Source organism: Dioscorea cayenensis, chromosome 1, assembly GCF_009730915.1.
Source record: "Dioscorea cayenensis subsp. rotundata cultivar TDr96_F1 chromosome 1, TDr96_F1_v2_PseudoChromosome.rev07_lg8_w22 25.fasta, whole genome shotgun sequence".
NCBI lineage: Eukaryota > Viridiplantae > Streptophyta > Magnoliopsida > Dioscoreales > Dioscoreaceae > Dioscorea > Dioscorea cayenensis.
This window is the reverse complement of record NC_052471.1, coordinates 1,931,178-1,945,713: the sequence shown is the minus strand read 5'-3', so window position 1 is coordinate 1,945,713 and position 14,536 is coordinate 1,931,178. Positions and strand designations below refer to the sequence as shown.

General features: G+C 28.5%; 1 protein-coding gene across 1 annotated transcript; it reads right to left on the bottom strand.

Moving 5' to 3' along the window:
• Positions 1–1,210: 1,210 nt before the first annotated feature.
• Positions 1,211–1,603, bottom strand: LOC120262506. The gene has a single exon (XM_039270642.1). It carries the CDS (start codon positions 1,601–1,603, stop codon positions 1,211–1,213), a length of 393 nt encoding a protein of 130 aa, XP_039126576.1.
• Between the last annotated feature and the right edge of the window lie 12,933 nt (positions 1,604–14,536).

Genomic DNA, 14,536 nt, shown 5'->3' with positions numbered 1-14,536 from the left:
TTTTCTAAAAAAATAAGAAGAATTTTTTGTTATATTAAATTACACTTATTTTTATCATGATTTATCACCTTTAAATAAGAGTTAACATGGATTTAGTATCAACACCAAGTCGGCAAGTCCTTTATTAAATTTGAGTTATCACATCAATTTTCCATTTCTTAAATAAATACATTAATTAATTGGTTGTTAGATGACATTTGTTTGTATTTCATGAGGTAAAGCAGAAGGATGACAAGTGAGACATAGCAATCATATTAATTGCAAAACAGGATTGTCAAAATAAGTTGTTTGAAATAAATAAATAAATAAATAAATAAAACAAAAATGACTCTGTGTGAAAGATTTTTTTTTATACAAGAGAATGAGTTTTTTTGTCTGAGAAAAGTGCCCTGAGAAATGTGCCCTGGTCCCGGAGTTAATGCCTCATATATCCTCAGTTCCGATTTTTAAAATCCATACAAAAATCTAAACTTTGACAGAATCAATATTTTTATGTGAATTTCAAACTTTCAATTCTTTCATTTCCAAAATTGCTCAAATTAGTGCAGTTAACCATCAAATCCGTAATCTTATGTTTAAGCTAAATGAAAAAAAATACTCCATCCGAAAACCAATACATGCTCGTTTAAGAAACAGTAAGCTAAAAACGATTTCTAGTCCTTAAAGATATTCATTTAAATATTTATAATTTTTCATATTTAATTTTTCTAACTAATAATAATTTTTTTTTTTAGTTCTTGGTTTTCTTCAGCTGTAATTCAGTAATTATTTTTTATTTTATGAAATTCAATAATTTTCACGTGCACTGATCCAGCAAAGTCCGAATTAAGGAATGAACACTATCCATTAATTATGACATATACTTTAATAAAACAAGAGATAAAACATGTACATAACTAGTATCAGTCTTAATTAGAAGCCAATTTTTTTTTTAATAATAGACAACAACACCTTTTTTTTATATGAATATAAACAATACGGAACAGTACTGTACCCCGGATGTATAGAATATATATAATATGAGAATAGTATAAAAATCTCATGTGAACTGTGTATGAACAGTGCGATGAACAGTACTATTTGAGGATGGATTTGAACCCATAACCTCCCTCTTATACTTCGATGTCATACCATTGGGCTATTCAACAGGTGACATGCCAATTTTTTTTTTAAAAAAAAATAACAAATAAAAAATAAATTAACAAAACTTTCAAAAGGGAAGTCTTTGCTGACTCTTTGCAGCATAACCAGAAAACCAAGCAACTCTGAGAAGCTGAACAACAAGAACAAAGAGCCACATTGAGATCAAAACTAGAAGGCCTTCAATTGACCATACTGGTGCTCCAAGTAAAGCAGCCAACCTTATTGCCCTCCTTAGTTGAAACAACCTATAAATCTCATAAACTACAGGAACAACCAGCCAAGTTGGAGATTTCTGCATCCATGTCATCACCTCAGCAGCAATTTGCACAGCCAACATTAAAAGATAAGGTCCGAGCATCACTACAAATGAGATAAACGGTAATGGTGGTCGAACATTGTACGTCGATGAGGCCAATAGCATTATCAAAGGAAGCACAAAGCCGGCCGTGTTAGCAATCATGTTCCACACCTTATTGCTTAAATGGTATTTGAGTTTCAATTACTTCCGAGTTTCTCTTCGGTCGTCCATAGGCATCGGCGACGAGAAAGAACAATGTAGCACCTGTGTTGAAGACGCAATCAAGTCCGAGTAGTGAAAAAAATCCGGCGAGATCCACCACTTTGAATACAGAAGGTAATGGTAGCCACAATGTAGGAGCCATCGCGGTCATTAGTAAAACAGAAGGTGCCATAAGCTGCATTGGCCATTTATATAGCCGGAAAGGCTCTTCTTCCTCTTCGTCTCTAGAATTAGAAGGTGCTTGTGAGCCAAACTCACCTACATTTGGTGCATTATCGTCCGGTGCTAGTGCAACATTCTCTTGCACATCCAAAGGAAAAGGATCATTGCACCGTTTCATGGTGCTTTGGTGATGATTTTTGGGTAAAAATGGTGAGGTTGCATTCAATGGGATTGCTGCTGTACAACGCAATGATAGATTCCTGATGGGCTTTTTCTGAAAGGTAACTATCCTGTGTGACAACGACAAAAATACGGAATTATGATTTGGGCTTCTTCTTAGCAGCACATTGTTGTTCAAAATAGAGGAAGCCAATTTCAAACTGGTCATTGCTTGCATTGTTGGCTGGAGAATTGGTTTATTTGTTTTCTGACAGCAAATAATATAATGTAACTTATAATTGCTCAATTCAATCAAGAAGATAATTGGAAGAGTAAAATATCATGGCACACTACAAAGATCACAAAATAAAGTTAAAGGGATGGATCATTATACATTAGATTAGTATGCAATATAATTTAAACGATACCTCACTTATATATATGAACACATAAAACAGGGATGCTACCTTTGAAGCCAAAATCTATAGAACATAAATTAGAGGATAAGAGAGACCAAAAGACTTAATATATTGGTTCACAAGTTTCACAGCCATCTCCTAAACAAACTTTTCACTCAAACTCCCACTACTAATCAATCTAGGAATTCCTCAATTATTTTTATTTATTTTTTTATGTTCTTTTAAAGGTGGATAAACCACATCAATTAAAACAAGTAAAAATAACAACAACCCTCCACTACCCAAGAAAGGAGAAGGCATAAGAACAATAAAGAACAAAACACCAGTCCACTAGATGTGGAACAACTACAAAAGACCAAATCAAACAAAAAACAAAGATACAACATCAAACGAGGAAACAACGGGCTTCCTCGAAACCCCAACAGTGGGAGATAATTTTCTCTAAATATTTAATTTATCACTAATTTTTTAATTCAATTTTAACTCAAAGTAACAAACGCCAAACAAAGATTATTCTTCACCATATTTTAGACGATAATTTATAGAGTACCAAGAAAGAGCATAAATTTCAAATATGTTTAAAATTTTTAAATCTGAACTAATTCTTATTTTTTAAAAACAAAAAATATATATTAATTTCAACTTTAAAAATTTAATACACATTGATAAAATATATGGCCCAAGTTAAAAAAAAAAAACAGCCCAAATGAATAAACATTTATGTACTTCAAATTACTTGGTCCACAAAAACTTCGGCCCAAGTTCGAGAAAAATTATTATGTGTCTATGCGAGGTCAATGTTTTTCTTTGGCAAATAAATATGTTGTATTCCTATATATATATATATATATTTGTAAGTCAAGACACCAAATCTCATTCTAAAATTTTATAAAAATAAATAAAATAAATACCACAAATTAAACGATTGAACTAATAGAGATTCCAAGACCTTGATCAAAATGCATCTATGTAAAACATTCTGTTGTAAAATATTTTGGGTTGTGCTTATGAAAATATTTTTTTATTGAAATTTATGATGTGTAATAGTTTTTGAAAGTTATATTTTATATGAATTAATAAAATAGTAAATTACACAACCATAAAAAAAAAAATTTGTGTGTATATATATATATGAAAGTTAACAATAAATAACTCAAGCTTAAGTTATTTTATTAGTTTGGTCTAAAGGGCCAAATAAAAGCTCACATAGTTTGTATTAATTGTTTGACTGCTTTCAATGAGTGTTGGTAAAATAATGTATCTATTCCTTGTCCTTAATTAAATTTAGTTAAAGATAAAATTTTTTGAACGCAAGAAAAGGGTTTTTAAATCAATTACAAGACAATTTATATAACACTTAACTCATCTACGTATTATGTATTATGTTTGTTTTAAAAATATCAAAACAATGGCAAAGCCATGCAGTTGGTGTGATTAATGGCACTATTTCAAAGTTTTTCTACGCAAGAGTTTAGACTTCTCACACAAACTCTATTAAGCCAAAGTGAGGATGTGTGAGATATTAACTCTGTGCATATCCCATTCAACACATGCGCTTGTTGCCCTTTTTAAAAGAATTAAAACAATATATATATATATTAAAAAAATATCTGATTAATAAGAACATACAAAATGAGGTTGTTACCTTGTATTCCAAAAGATGAAGAACATAGACTATAGAAACAAGAGACTCAAAGGATATTTACACACACACACACACACACATATATATATATATATAAAATAGGGCTCACAAGTTTCACAGCCTTCTTCTAGACAAACTCTTATTCAAACTCCTACTTCTACTCAATTTGGAAATTCCTCAAGTACTTAAATATTTTGACTATAGTCTCAATTTATCACACTAATCTAAGAATTTGATATTAACTCAAAGTAACACAATACTTAAAATTCAGAACATAAGTTATTCTTTTCCACATCACTACCCCCCATTATAGGGTTGATCCTGGATGAGCATTAGCATTCAAAATAGTAATATATGACATTAGGTATTATGGCCATCTTAGCAGTCAACACGTAACATTATTGATTATTGATAAAGATGGTAATTTGGTGAGCATTAGAGAAAGAGATAATTTTTAAATGTGTTTAAAATTTTCATATCCGAACTCATTCTAGATTGTTTAAAATAAGGGGAAAAAATCATTCAACTTTAAAAACTTCTTACACGTCAATAATATATATGTATGGCCCAGTTGCAAGAAAAGCCCAATAAAGAAACAATTATGGACTTGAAATTACTAGGCCCAAAATGAAGGGCCAGGTTCACGAAAATGATTTGAGTGTCTATGTGAGGTACAAATAAATGTTGTATTTTTAGTTGTTATATATATATATATATATTATATTTGTAAGTCAAAAGATACCAAAACTAATTCTAAAGTTTTTTTTTAAAAAAAAAATCCACAAAGTAAACACTTGAAATATTGATCCCAATAGCTAGATCCAAGTATATATATTAAAGATTTTTTTTTGTAAAATAGTTGTGTTTAATAAAATATGTAACCATAAATTAAAAATAATAATAATAAAATAAAACACTAGTATAGTATAGTATATATGAGTGCCCTATAATAGAGTAGTTGGTATTTCATTCCTCGCCATGTTGGATTCCTTATCGGCCTATCGTAAAAAACTTAATAATAAATAACACAAGATTGAATATGATAAAAAGGATAAATCCTATAAAAGAAAATACTTATCTAAGATTTCTTTTTATATTACAAAGACGACAAGTACTGCTCCAAATTTGGGATTGTCGAAGAGACATGCAGATACGATAATGAACCAATTGTGATGGTTTGATGACCCCCTAAAGATTTATCTTGTGGGACGTCCTAACACATGGGATAATGGTACCTTAACACATATACCCAAAATGATATATCAAAAACCATAATCCTAAAATGGTAAATCTCTACATTGCAACTTTTTAAGGGTGGAGAATATCACTCTTATAAAAGACCCAGTAAATAATGGATAAACTGTACTACTATAATATTTATAAATTATCGCGTCACAACAGATTCGACCATATATTAATCATCCACTAATCAGATAACTTATCACTGGATTATCCGATGGTGGGCATGCTTACCAAAGGTTGTTATTGAATAACTTGTCAAACATTATTTAAAAAAATATATATATATATATATAAAGTTATTTTGTTAGTTTGGGCTTTGTTCATAGTTGGATATGATGATGGTCCAGATAGATATCAGACTATTTTTCTGAAAAACTACAATTTCAGCTCGTCTAGTGTTTCATAAATTTCCAATAAAAGTTTAATTAACTTATCCAAATTTGCAATAAGCTGCCCCAAAAAATGCAGAAATAATGCATGAAATCCAGTGACAAGACACTGCCACCAAAGTACCCACTCACAATTCACCCACAATAACTCTTTTTCTTTCCTCTTTAATACACAAAAACAGACACACCTTTGTGTCACGGACTCTTTCATGTCTTCAATCAACCATCTTTATTTTCCCTTGTTTTATTTAGACTATATATATATATATATATATACATATATTAATTAATTAAAAAGTGAAGAAGAACGTATACGGTATATATAAAATATTTATTGTCATTATTATTATTATTATTATTATTATTATTATTATTATTATATGAGTGAGTTGTGAGTGTTGAAGAGAGCCATGGGTTAAAAGTGAGGAGGCATTTTGTTTGGGGGCCAATGTGAAAGGAATGTTCGGTGTTGCATGACTTGGTCGGTGGTGCTTTCTCCAAAGTTTTCTTGCATTGGAACAATCTCTCTCTATTGTTTTCAAGTCTGTTAAATGTTACGGATATCTTGGATAACAATGATTTTTTATTTCATAAAAAAAAATCATTTTATTTATTTATTTATTTTTCTTACATTACAATAATTAGTTAACAAAAATGGGGTGCAATCCAGCGGTTCGCATGTGCCTTGCCATTAGAGGAGCCTCGGGTTTGAGCCCCCAACTCGCAAATGCGCAGTGGGTTTCAATGAAAGTTGTACATTACTCCCTTCTATGGTTGCATGACAGGGAATTCTTCGCTAGAAAGTTATTAAACACAATAATTGATGTACTTTTGTACCTATTTATATTTTCGACATCCAAAGCCCACTTGTTGCTTTTGTCAAAAAACTAATGATTTCCTGATCTATTAACATAAGGTTTTCATTCTTGCACAGGCTTAAGGAATTAATTGTTTTTTTATGTACGTTCCTAGCCCATGGCTTATCCACATCTTATCAAAATAATAATAATAATAATAATAATAATAATAATAATAATATTAATAATAATAATAATAACTAAATATACATAAAAATATATAAGTTTCGGTTTTGGTCTCTCATCCTTTAGTTTAAGTATTCACATCGAACTAAATATTTAAGTTTGATACAAAATTCTCAAATTATTTATTTGTTTAACGTTTAATATGCAAATGTAGACCAAATGTGCGTTATTTAAGGAAAAAAAATTCCAATATAAACAAATACACAATCAAATGTAAGATGTTTGTTTATTAACTTGATTTTATGGATAACTTTATAAATTCTAATTAATTTTTATTCATCACTCAATTATGTCCTGATAGCACAATTAAAAGTTAAAAATTAAAGATTTGACTATAATAGATTGATGATTTTCTTTAAGATAAATATTATGAATTATTGTTATTTTTTATTTTTTATTTGTTATTTTATACATATATTTTTTTAAAAAAAGCAAAGTTTTCCCTCTTTTGTTTGCACTTTTTCTATATTCAAAGAAATGTAAGAAATATTATAATTAGATTGTGTTGACTAGGAATTAAAAAAAAAAAAAAAATCTCCATATCAATCATTGGTCATGAAGTCCTTAAAAAGCCATTGTATATATATATAGCAATCATAAAGGTGAGATTGGTCCATACCACAATCACCACCCATATCATAAATATTTATTATTCATTCATTTAATAATTTATTAAAAATTTAAATTATAAACACAAAGTCCAACAACACTTGCATTAATAATACCAATGATAATTTTATTTAAATTAAATCTTTTAAAAAAAAAATAAAACGGAACGGAAAACGGCGTTTAGAAAAGCGGTGAAAGAGTTACGTGGGGCCCACATGAGAAGTAACGCACGTGATTAAGTGACACGTGTCACGAAAAAGGTCTCTGATGTTCCGCCGGCGTAGCTTGGCAGGTGGAGGCAGCCTCGGCGTGCAGGGCTATAATGGGAAGACAGTGCACAGCAGCCAAAACTATACTCTTTTTGGGTTTCCCATAATACCCTCGTTCCATCTCTACTCGCATGGATACTATTTTGGTAAGTATCACTCTCATTAGTGAATTTACTATAATACCCATGCATTTTTTTTGGGAAAATTATTTATTATTACTTGTAACTTCTCAAATATCTCCTACGCTACTTTTGGTATTTTAATTTTCTCAATTGTTATTTTTTTTGCAGTTTATTTATTTTTCAGTTCCTACATCATTTTATTTTATTTAAAAATTTAATTTTACCCCTCTTATAAAATGTACTTCTCGTTTATTAATTATATTCTTTATTTGGCATTTGGTGTTTATGTGTAACTACATAAGTTTTCATTCAAAATATAATGTTTTTGTTTAATATTTGTTGTTGGTGTTTAATATTTTAGTTTGTTGTTTATTATTTTGTATTCAAGTTTAAAATCATTGAGGAGCATTTTTTGATCAAGTGACAAAGTTGGAGGGATGATATGAACACTTTCTCTTTTTTTTTTTCTTTAACAAATATGCAATCATATACACAGTTACAGAATGCACACAAGTACGGAAAATTTGATCATTTTACCAATGTGCCTCACCTAAAAACACAAGTTTTAAATAGTATATTTGCATTCACAAACAGAGATATATTATCACCACTACATCCAATAGGTTTTAAAATTGAGATCTTAAATCTCTACACTAATCATTGCCTTAGTGGTATATTAGAATCCGAGTCTTATTAAAACCCTTTATAAATGGTGAGAATTTGAATCACAAGTGAGGGGTATAATTTTGGGAGTGTGAATAGTGATTGTGTTGGGTGGTTCAAGCGTTTATGTATATACACTGGTCCACCTCTATTTACTCTGGCGAAACATATACACGCCCCTACGCAGCTTAGTAGCTCATCTTAGTAAAAATAATAATAATAATAAAAATATATATATATTTTTTTTGCACCAATAATATTTTATGCGGTGCAACCTTTTGGCGCCCATGTAGGTTGAATAAAATTTGTTAGGATTGAGAGAGATTTTTTTCTCTTAAATCATGGGTGAGCTAATAATTTTAATTTATATTAATTAAAATTAGATATTTTAAGATTAAATATTTATTTTTTAGTTAATAATCAGTTTTTAATATTTTTGTTCAAGTTATTTAAAGATTTATTAGAAAAATTCAAAAAATTGATGAATAATAAAGACATAATAGTTTCTTTTCTCTTAATTTGTTTATATATATATATATAATATTGGTGCTTAATATATAGATTTTTTATATTTTTAATATTATTTAATTTTAAAAGAAGAAAATCACTTTCAGTGAATTGAACAGCAAGAGTTATGTGTGACAAGATAGTCTTGCATTTTGATTAATTATTTATTAGCAATAAATAGTTCCAAGACCACCAAAAATGTATTCCAAGATGCAGTCAAACTGATCGACAAAGAAAAGAAAGGTGGCTTTTTATCTTTCCGTATGAATGAGATGAAATCCTGTGTTTATATTATTATTATTATTATTATTATTATAAGAAAAGCTCAATGAAAAAAACATTCATTTACTGCAATTAAATATTTAATTCTTCCAGCCCAATATAATTAATGAAAGCTTTAATGATCCATTAAACTAAATTACATGATAATTAAGCATGTTACATATCTCCTCGGATAAATTCCATATTTTTACTTGTATATCTCTATATTTAAAGTTAAATTAAAAATGGATAGAAATAAAACAAAACATTTATTCAAATAAAATTTTGTATACAAAGTTATATTTCTCACCAAAATATATGCACATAAATATAGATTTTTATTAGAATATAAGTATATTTTTTATTTTAAATCTTACTTATCAATCACGGGTGTATTCAAATAGTAAAAACATAAAATTTTAAATATGTGGTTATTCGAGTTTGAATTGTATTTAAAAAACACTTTCAAAAAATAAGTGGATTAATTTTTTTTTACAATATAAATACTAACCTCCCCGGATTAAGGGTTTGTCAAGAAATAAAATTCCCTCTTGAAGGAGAGAGATTAGATTCTTCTCACGACACACTCATTTGTGATTCACTTAAAAAATAATAAATAAATAATATTATTATAATATTATTTTTTTGAATAATAGACGATAAACGTCTTTTTTATATGAATATAATTAATACTAAACAATACTGGAACCCGGATGCACAGTATATATATAGTATGAGAATAGTATAAAAATCTCGGGTGAACAGTGTATAAACAGTACAGTGAACAGTACTGTCGGGAAATGGATTTGAACGTATGACCTTCCATTTATACTTTGATGTCGTACCATTAGGCTATCTGATGGTTGACTTATTACAATACTATTAACATAAGTTTTCGAACATATGCTTAATTTAAACTCTCTTAAGTAAAAGAGGATATAATTAAATTGGTCAATGGCTTAAAAAAAAAAAATCTAATTATATTGAATAAAATAAAATAGAATAGTATGCACAAAGAACATGAAAAATAGTGTGACAAGACACTACTTCAAGGGGCAGGAGGAGACAAGTCCTTACACATATTTGTTGTTGCCCAAGGATATATAGCATCAAAGTGGCCACCACTAACTCATCCCACAATTACAAGTTGGACAATACCATAATCCATTATGGGTGTAACTCATTAACTCATTTACACTCTCTTTCTTTCCTCTTTATTACACAATAACAAAGAGGTTTTTGAGAGTCACGGATTCTATGATGTGTTCAATCAATCTCCTCCTCTTCATGCCTCCCATTTATGTTGTAGGTCCTCTTCCCCCTCATGGCTTCCTATTTCCTTCAATATTTATTATTATATATTAATAATAAATGCTAAACAAGAACCTATGCATATATATATATATATATATATATGGCTTATTATCTGGCCTTGGGAAGTGGATGGGGCCACCGAAGAATGTTCCCAGTTGTTGTTGCAGTACTTTGTCGGTGGTGCCTTCCTCATGTTTTTTTTTCCCTTTTATTTATTTATTTATTTTATAAAATAGGGTTAAATATAGATATGAATGTGAAGTAAATTTAATAAATATTTGTATTTTCATCTCATGTGAGTTTTAAAATTCAATCTCAAATTTATCCTAAGATAAATACTCTCTGTAAACAATCTAGTACTAATTGTTCAAGAAGGTGTTGGTTTTTTATTTTCTTGGTTTTATTTTTGGGGTTGGACAAGCTCTCTTAATGTTCCAAGGTTGTTTTAATGTTGTAGATATATATTGGGTTGGTACAAGAATGAGTACTCTTTCTTTCTTGTATGTATGTGTGTATATGTATCTTCATCATTTTCCATGTTTTGTGATTCCGCTCTCTCAAATACACTTATTTTTAAGTTATATATATATATATATTCATGATTTGTTTTTCCTCTTGTTTGATTTTGATATGGGATTATTGTTTAGTGGATCATTTGTATATAGTTCTAATCACAATCAAAATTAAAAATAGGGTATAAAAAAGAAAAGTGAAATTTTAATATCTATATTTTTTATTAAAACAATATTTATAATTGTAAAATTTAGAGATGGATAATATAATAACTAGTTCCAATTAATCATATAATTTAGGGTTTTGAGGAAAATTAGACTTGTGAATTAAAAAGATAAAACTTTTATTTGATGTCTGCTTGATAGTTATACATGTTGTCTCAATCATTTGGTTTGCATAAAAAAATATAAATAAATTGTTATAATAGTATTAAGATTAAGATTTTTTTTATTTAAAACCTTGGTGAAAGCCTAAGATACGAATTAATCTAATGCAAAGACTGATTGCCAAGCTATTAATATTTTGCCTTATAATGCACTAGTTTTCACAATTTCAATCATCAAACATTTTGTTTCTGTTTTGTTTTGTTTTTTTAGATAGGGCAACAAACATCAATCCTCAAAGGTATATACAGGGGAATTACCACATGTCCTCACCCTCTTAAAATCGAAAAAAATTCATTGAGCATTTTATAAGTGAAAACATACCATTTTTTAACAATATAAGAAAATCGTTGTTATGAAAATAAAGGCAAAGTTTTCTCTCCATTATTTTTATAAAGGGTGACAAGCACAATCAAAGTCAAAGTGATATGCAGGTATGAAGATGCACCAATTACAATGACTTAATTTTTTTTAAAAGATTTACTGTATGGAATGAATTAACACACCTGATAATAAAAATATGCTACATACATTAAATTTTAGAGATACAAAAATTACGACTCTTTTCACATAAGAGCCATACTCAAACTCAATATAGAGTAAAATAAATAGTAATATATAAATAGTTTTGATAAATAGTATCACATAAGTAGGGTTTTGAACCATCGCCATTTGTGTCATCTTTATTTTATTTTATTATGTTTATACTTGAACTTAATCCATGAAATCTATTTTAAATAGATAGGACTAAAAGAACCATAGAAAGATCTCCATTTCAATCATTGGCTACGAATCCCTTTGTATACCTAGCAATGATAAAAGTGAGATTAGTGGTGGGTCCATCCCATAATCACCACCCATATCATTAACTTTTTTTCACAATATAAAATTTATTATTCATTTATTAATTTATTATAACTTTAATAATAGACACTAAAATCCAAGAGATGCATTAATCATAATAATTCTAAATAAATAAATTAAATAATTTTAGGAGCAGTCTGCCGTCGGCCTAACGGAACGGAGTTCATGGCTCAGTAACGGCGTTTGAATGACTGTGAAGGATAGGGGGGCCCACTTATGGTCGTGGTTAACTGACACGTGTCAAAGAAGGCTTTATTGATCCGCCGACTTGCAGGGATATAATGGGAAGACCGGGCACGCCAAGCGAAACTATACTTTTTCCGGAATTCCGGTAATACACCCGATCTGATTTGTGAGTACGGCTGCAGTGTTGAAGTTACATAAATACCCCTACTATGTTGTGTTGCTCATAGTCTCACATTTATATGGATTTATTATGTATATGTGTATAAATAGATTTTTTGTTTCTAAAATGATAATTATTGCTGTGACAACAAAGCCAGATTATTTAATTTAATTTGTTTAATTCCCAAAAATATAAAATAGTGTCGAGGTGGAATAAATATTTTTTTTTACAAATTGACAATAAAAGACATATATAGATAAAAAATGTATTAATTAAATTAAATGGATAAATATATATAAAGATACACCAGCTATAGTAATTTAATGACATAAAAATTTACCATATATGACGAGTTAATACATAAAACAATAAAAATTTACCATATAAAACCACAATAATATATCATAAATTATAGTTTTATAATGATAAATACTAATATTATATCTCCATGATGATAAATATCTGTACTATGTCATCCTAAAAAGAGTAGAAGATATAACTTCACTTACAAAAACCTAATAAATAATATTGTAATGTATTTTTAATGTAATACTGAAGTCAAAAGATTTTAATGGTTGGAATACTGATTCACCATTTTTACTGAGATAAACAACTAGGTTACGAAAGCATGCCTTTCATGCAAAAGAAATTTTTTTTAGATTTATCTATGAAATCATTGGTTTTAATTAAAATTAAACTTGGTCTATTTGAATATGAGTGCATAGATATCTCATTTTTTAAAATAAAACTAAAAAGAAAAATCCAATTAATTATAGATCCTAAAGATAGAAAAGGAGCTTTGAAATTCGTGCGAGAGAAGACACGTGGCGGGTCAAAGAGTGATATGAATGGATGACGTTGACCACAGTGTCAGGAGGCGTTAATAGGAAATTCTGGTCTTAATGAGGGTTTTCACGGAAAAAGGATGTTCATGAATTGATGTATTTAATATTTATTTTATTAATTTTGATTTTATTCATTTTAGTCCCTGCATTGATTAGATATCACATTCATTGTTTGTTACTATGAGAAAGAAGAAAGATAAAATTCTTTTGTTAAGGTCGTTGGGAGATAAAAACCCTACAGCTTTTTTATCAGTGCACCGCTGCTACCAGCCGTATAACCATAGGATTTGACATATTTATATATATATATATTTTAAAATTGAATTAAAATGATTATTCAATTTTAATTTTGTTTTAATAGAGATCATCAAGATTTCATCCTATTTTTGATGATGTAATGTCAAAAATTTTTTATTAGTAGGTGAGATAAAATTATTAGCTGAATGGATAGCGTGCTATATATATAAAGACGAATATTTTTTAGTATGTACATCATAAAAGATAAAGCTAAAATTTCGACCACTCGGTGAAATAAAATTGAAATAAAATAACTATTTTGATTCAAATTGAAGTTTGAACCCCAAAAATATAAAAAGGGTTATAATTTGATGCTTAATCAAAAAATTTATTCTCTCATATTTTATTGTTAGAGTTAGGCAAGTTTAATTGCTGTAGTTTTTCACATATGTCTATTAATTGAAATTGAGGAGATGAATAAAATAAAATAAAAATAAATAAAAAGTAATAAGGATTAATAGTAATTGTAAAAGAAAATTAGTTGATGAGGAGGTAGGTTTTAAAAACCAGGTGGTGGTTCCTTTCCCTGTATTTTATTTATACATGGTTGGATTCATTTAAATTGCCATTTTTCATTATATTAATTTCTTTCTATTTAATTTTAAAGGGTTTTATTTTACATAATGGCTGTGTAGATAACAATGAAGTGCAAGAGAATAAATGACATTTCATTTTCATCTCACTTAAAAAAACATCAAATTTGAATCAATACATAGTGAAATAACAATATAATAAAATTAAATAAAGTTACAAAATCCAAAACATGCATTGACATTATTTTTCCTCAATAAGCGTTTGTTGCTTTAATTAGCACCACTAAC

Bases quoted from the DNA above. Each gene is read 5' to 3' on its own strand.
- LOC120262506 (XM_039270642.1), bottom strand. From the start codon at position 1,603: ATGATTGCTAACACGGCCGGCTTTGTGCTTCCTTTGATAATGCTATTG.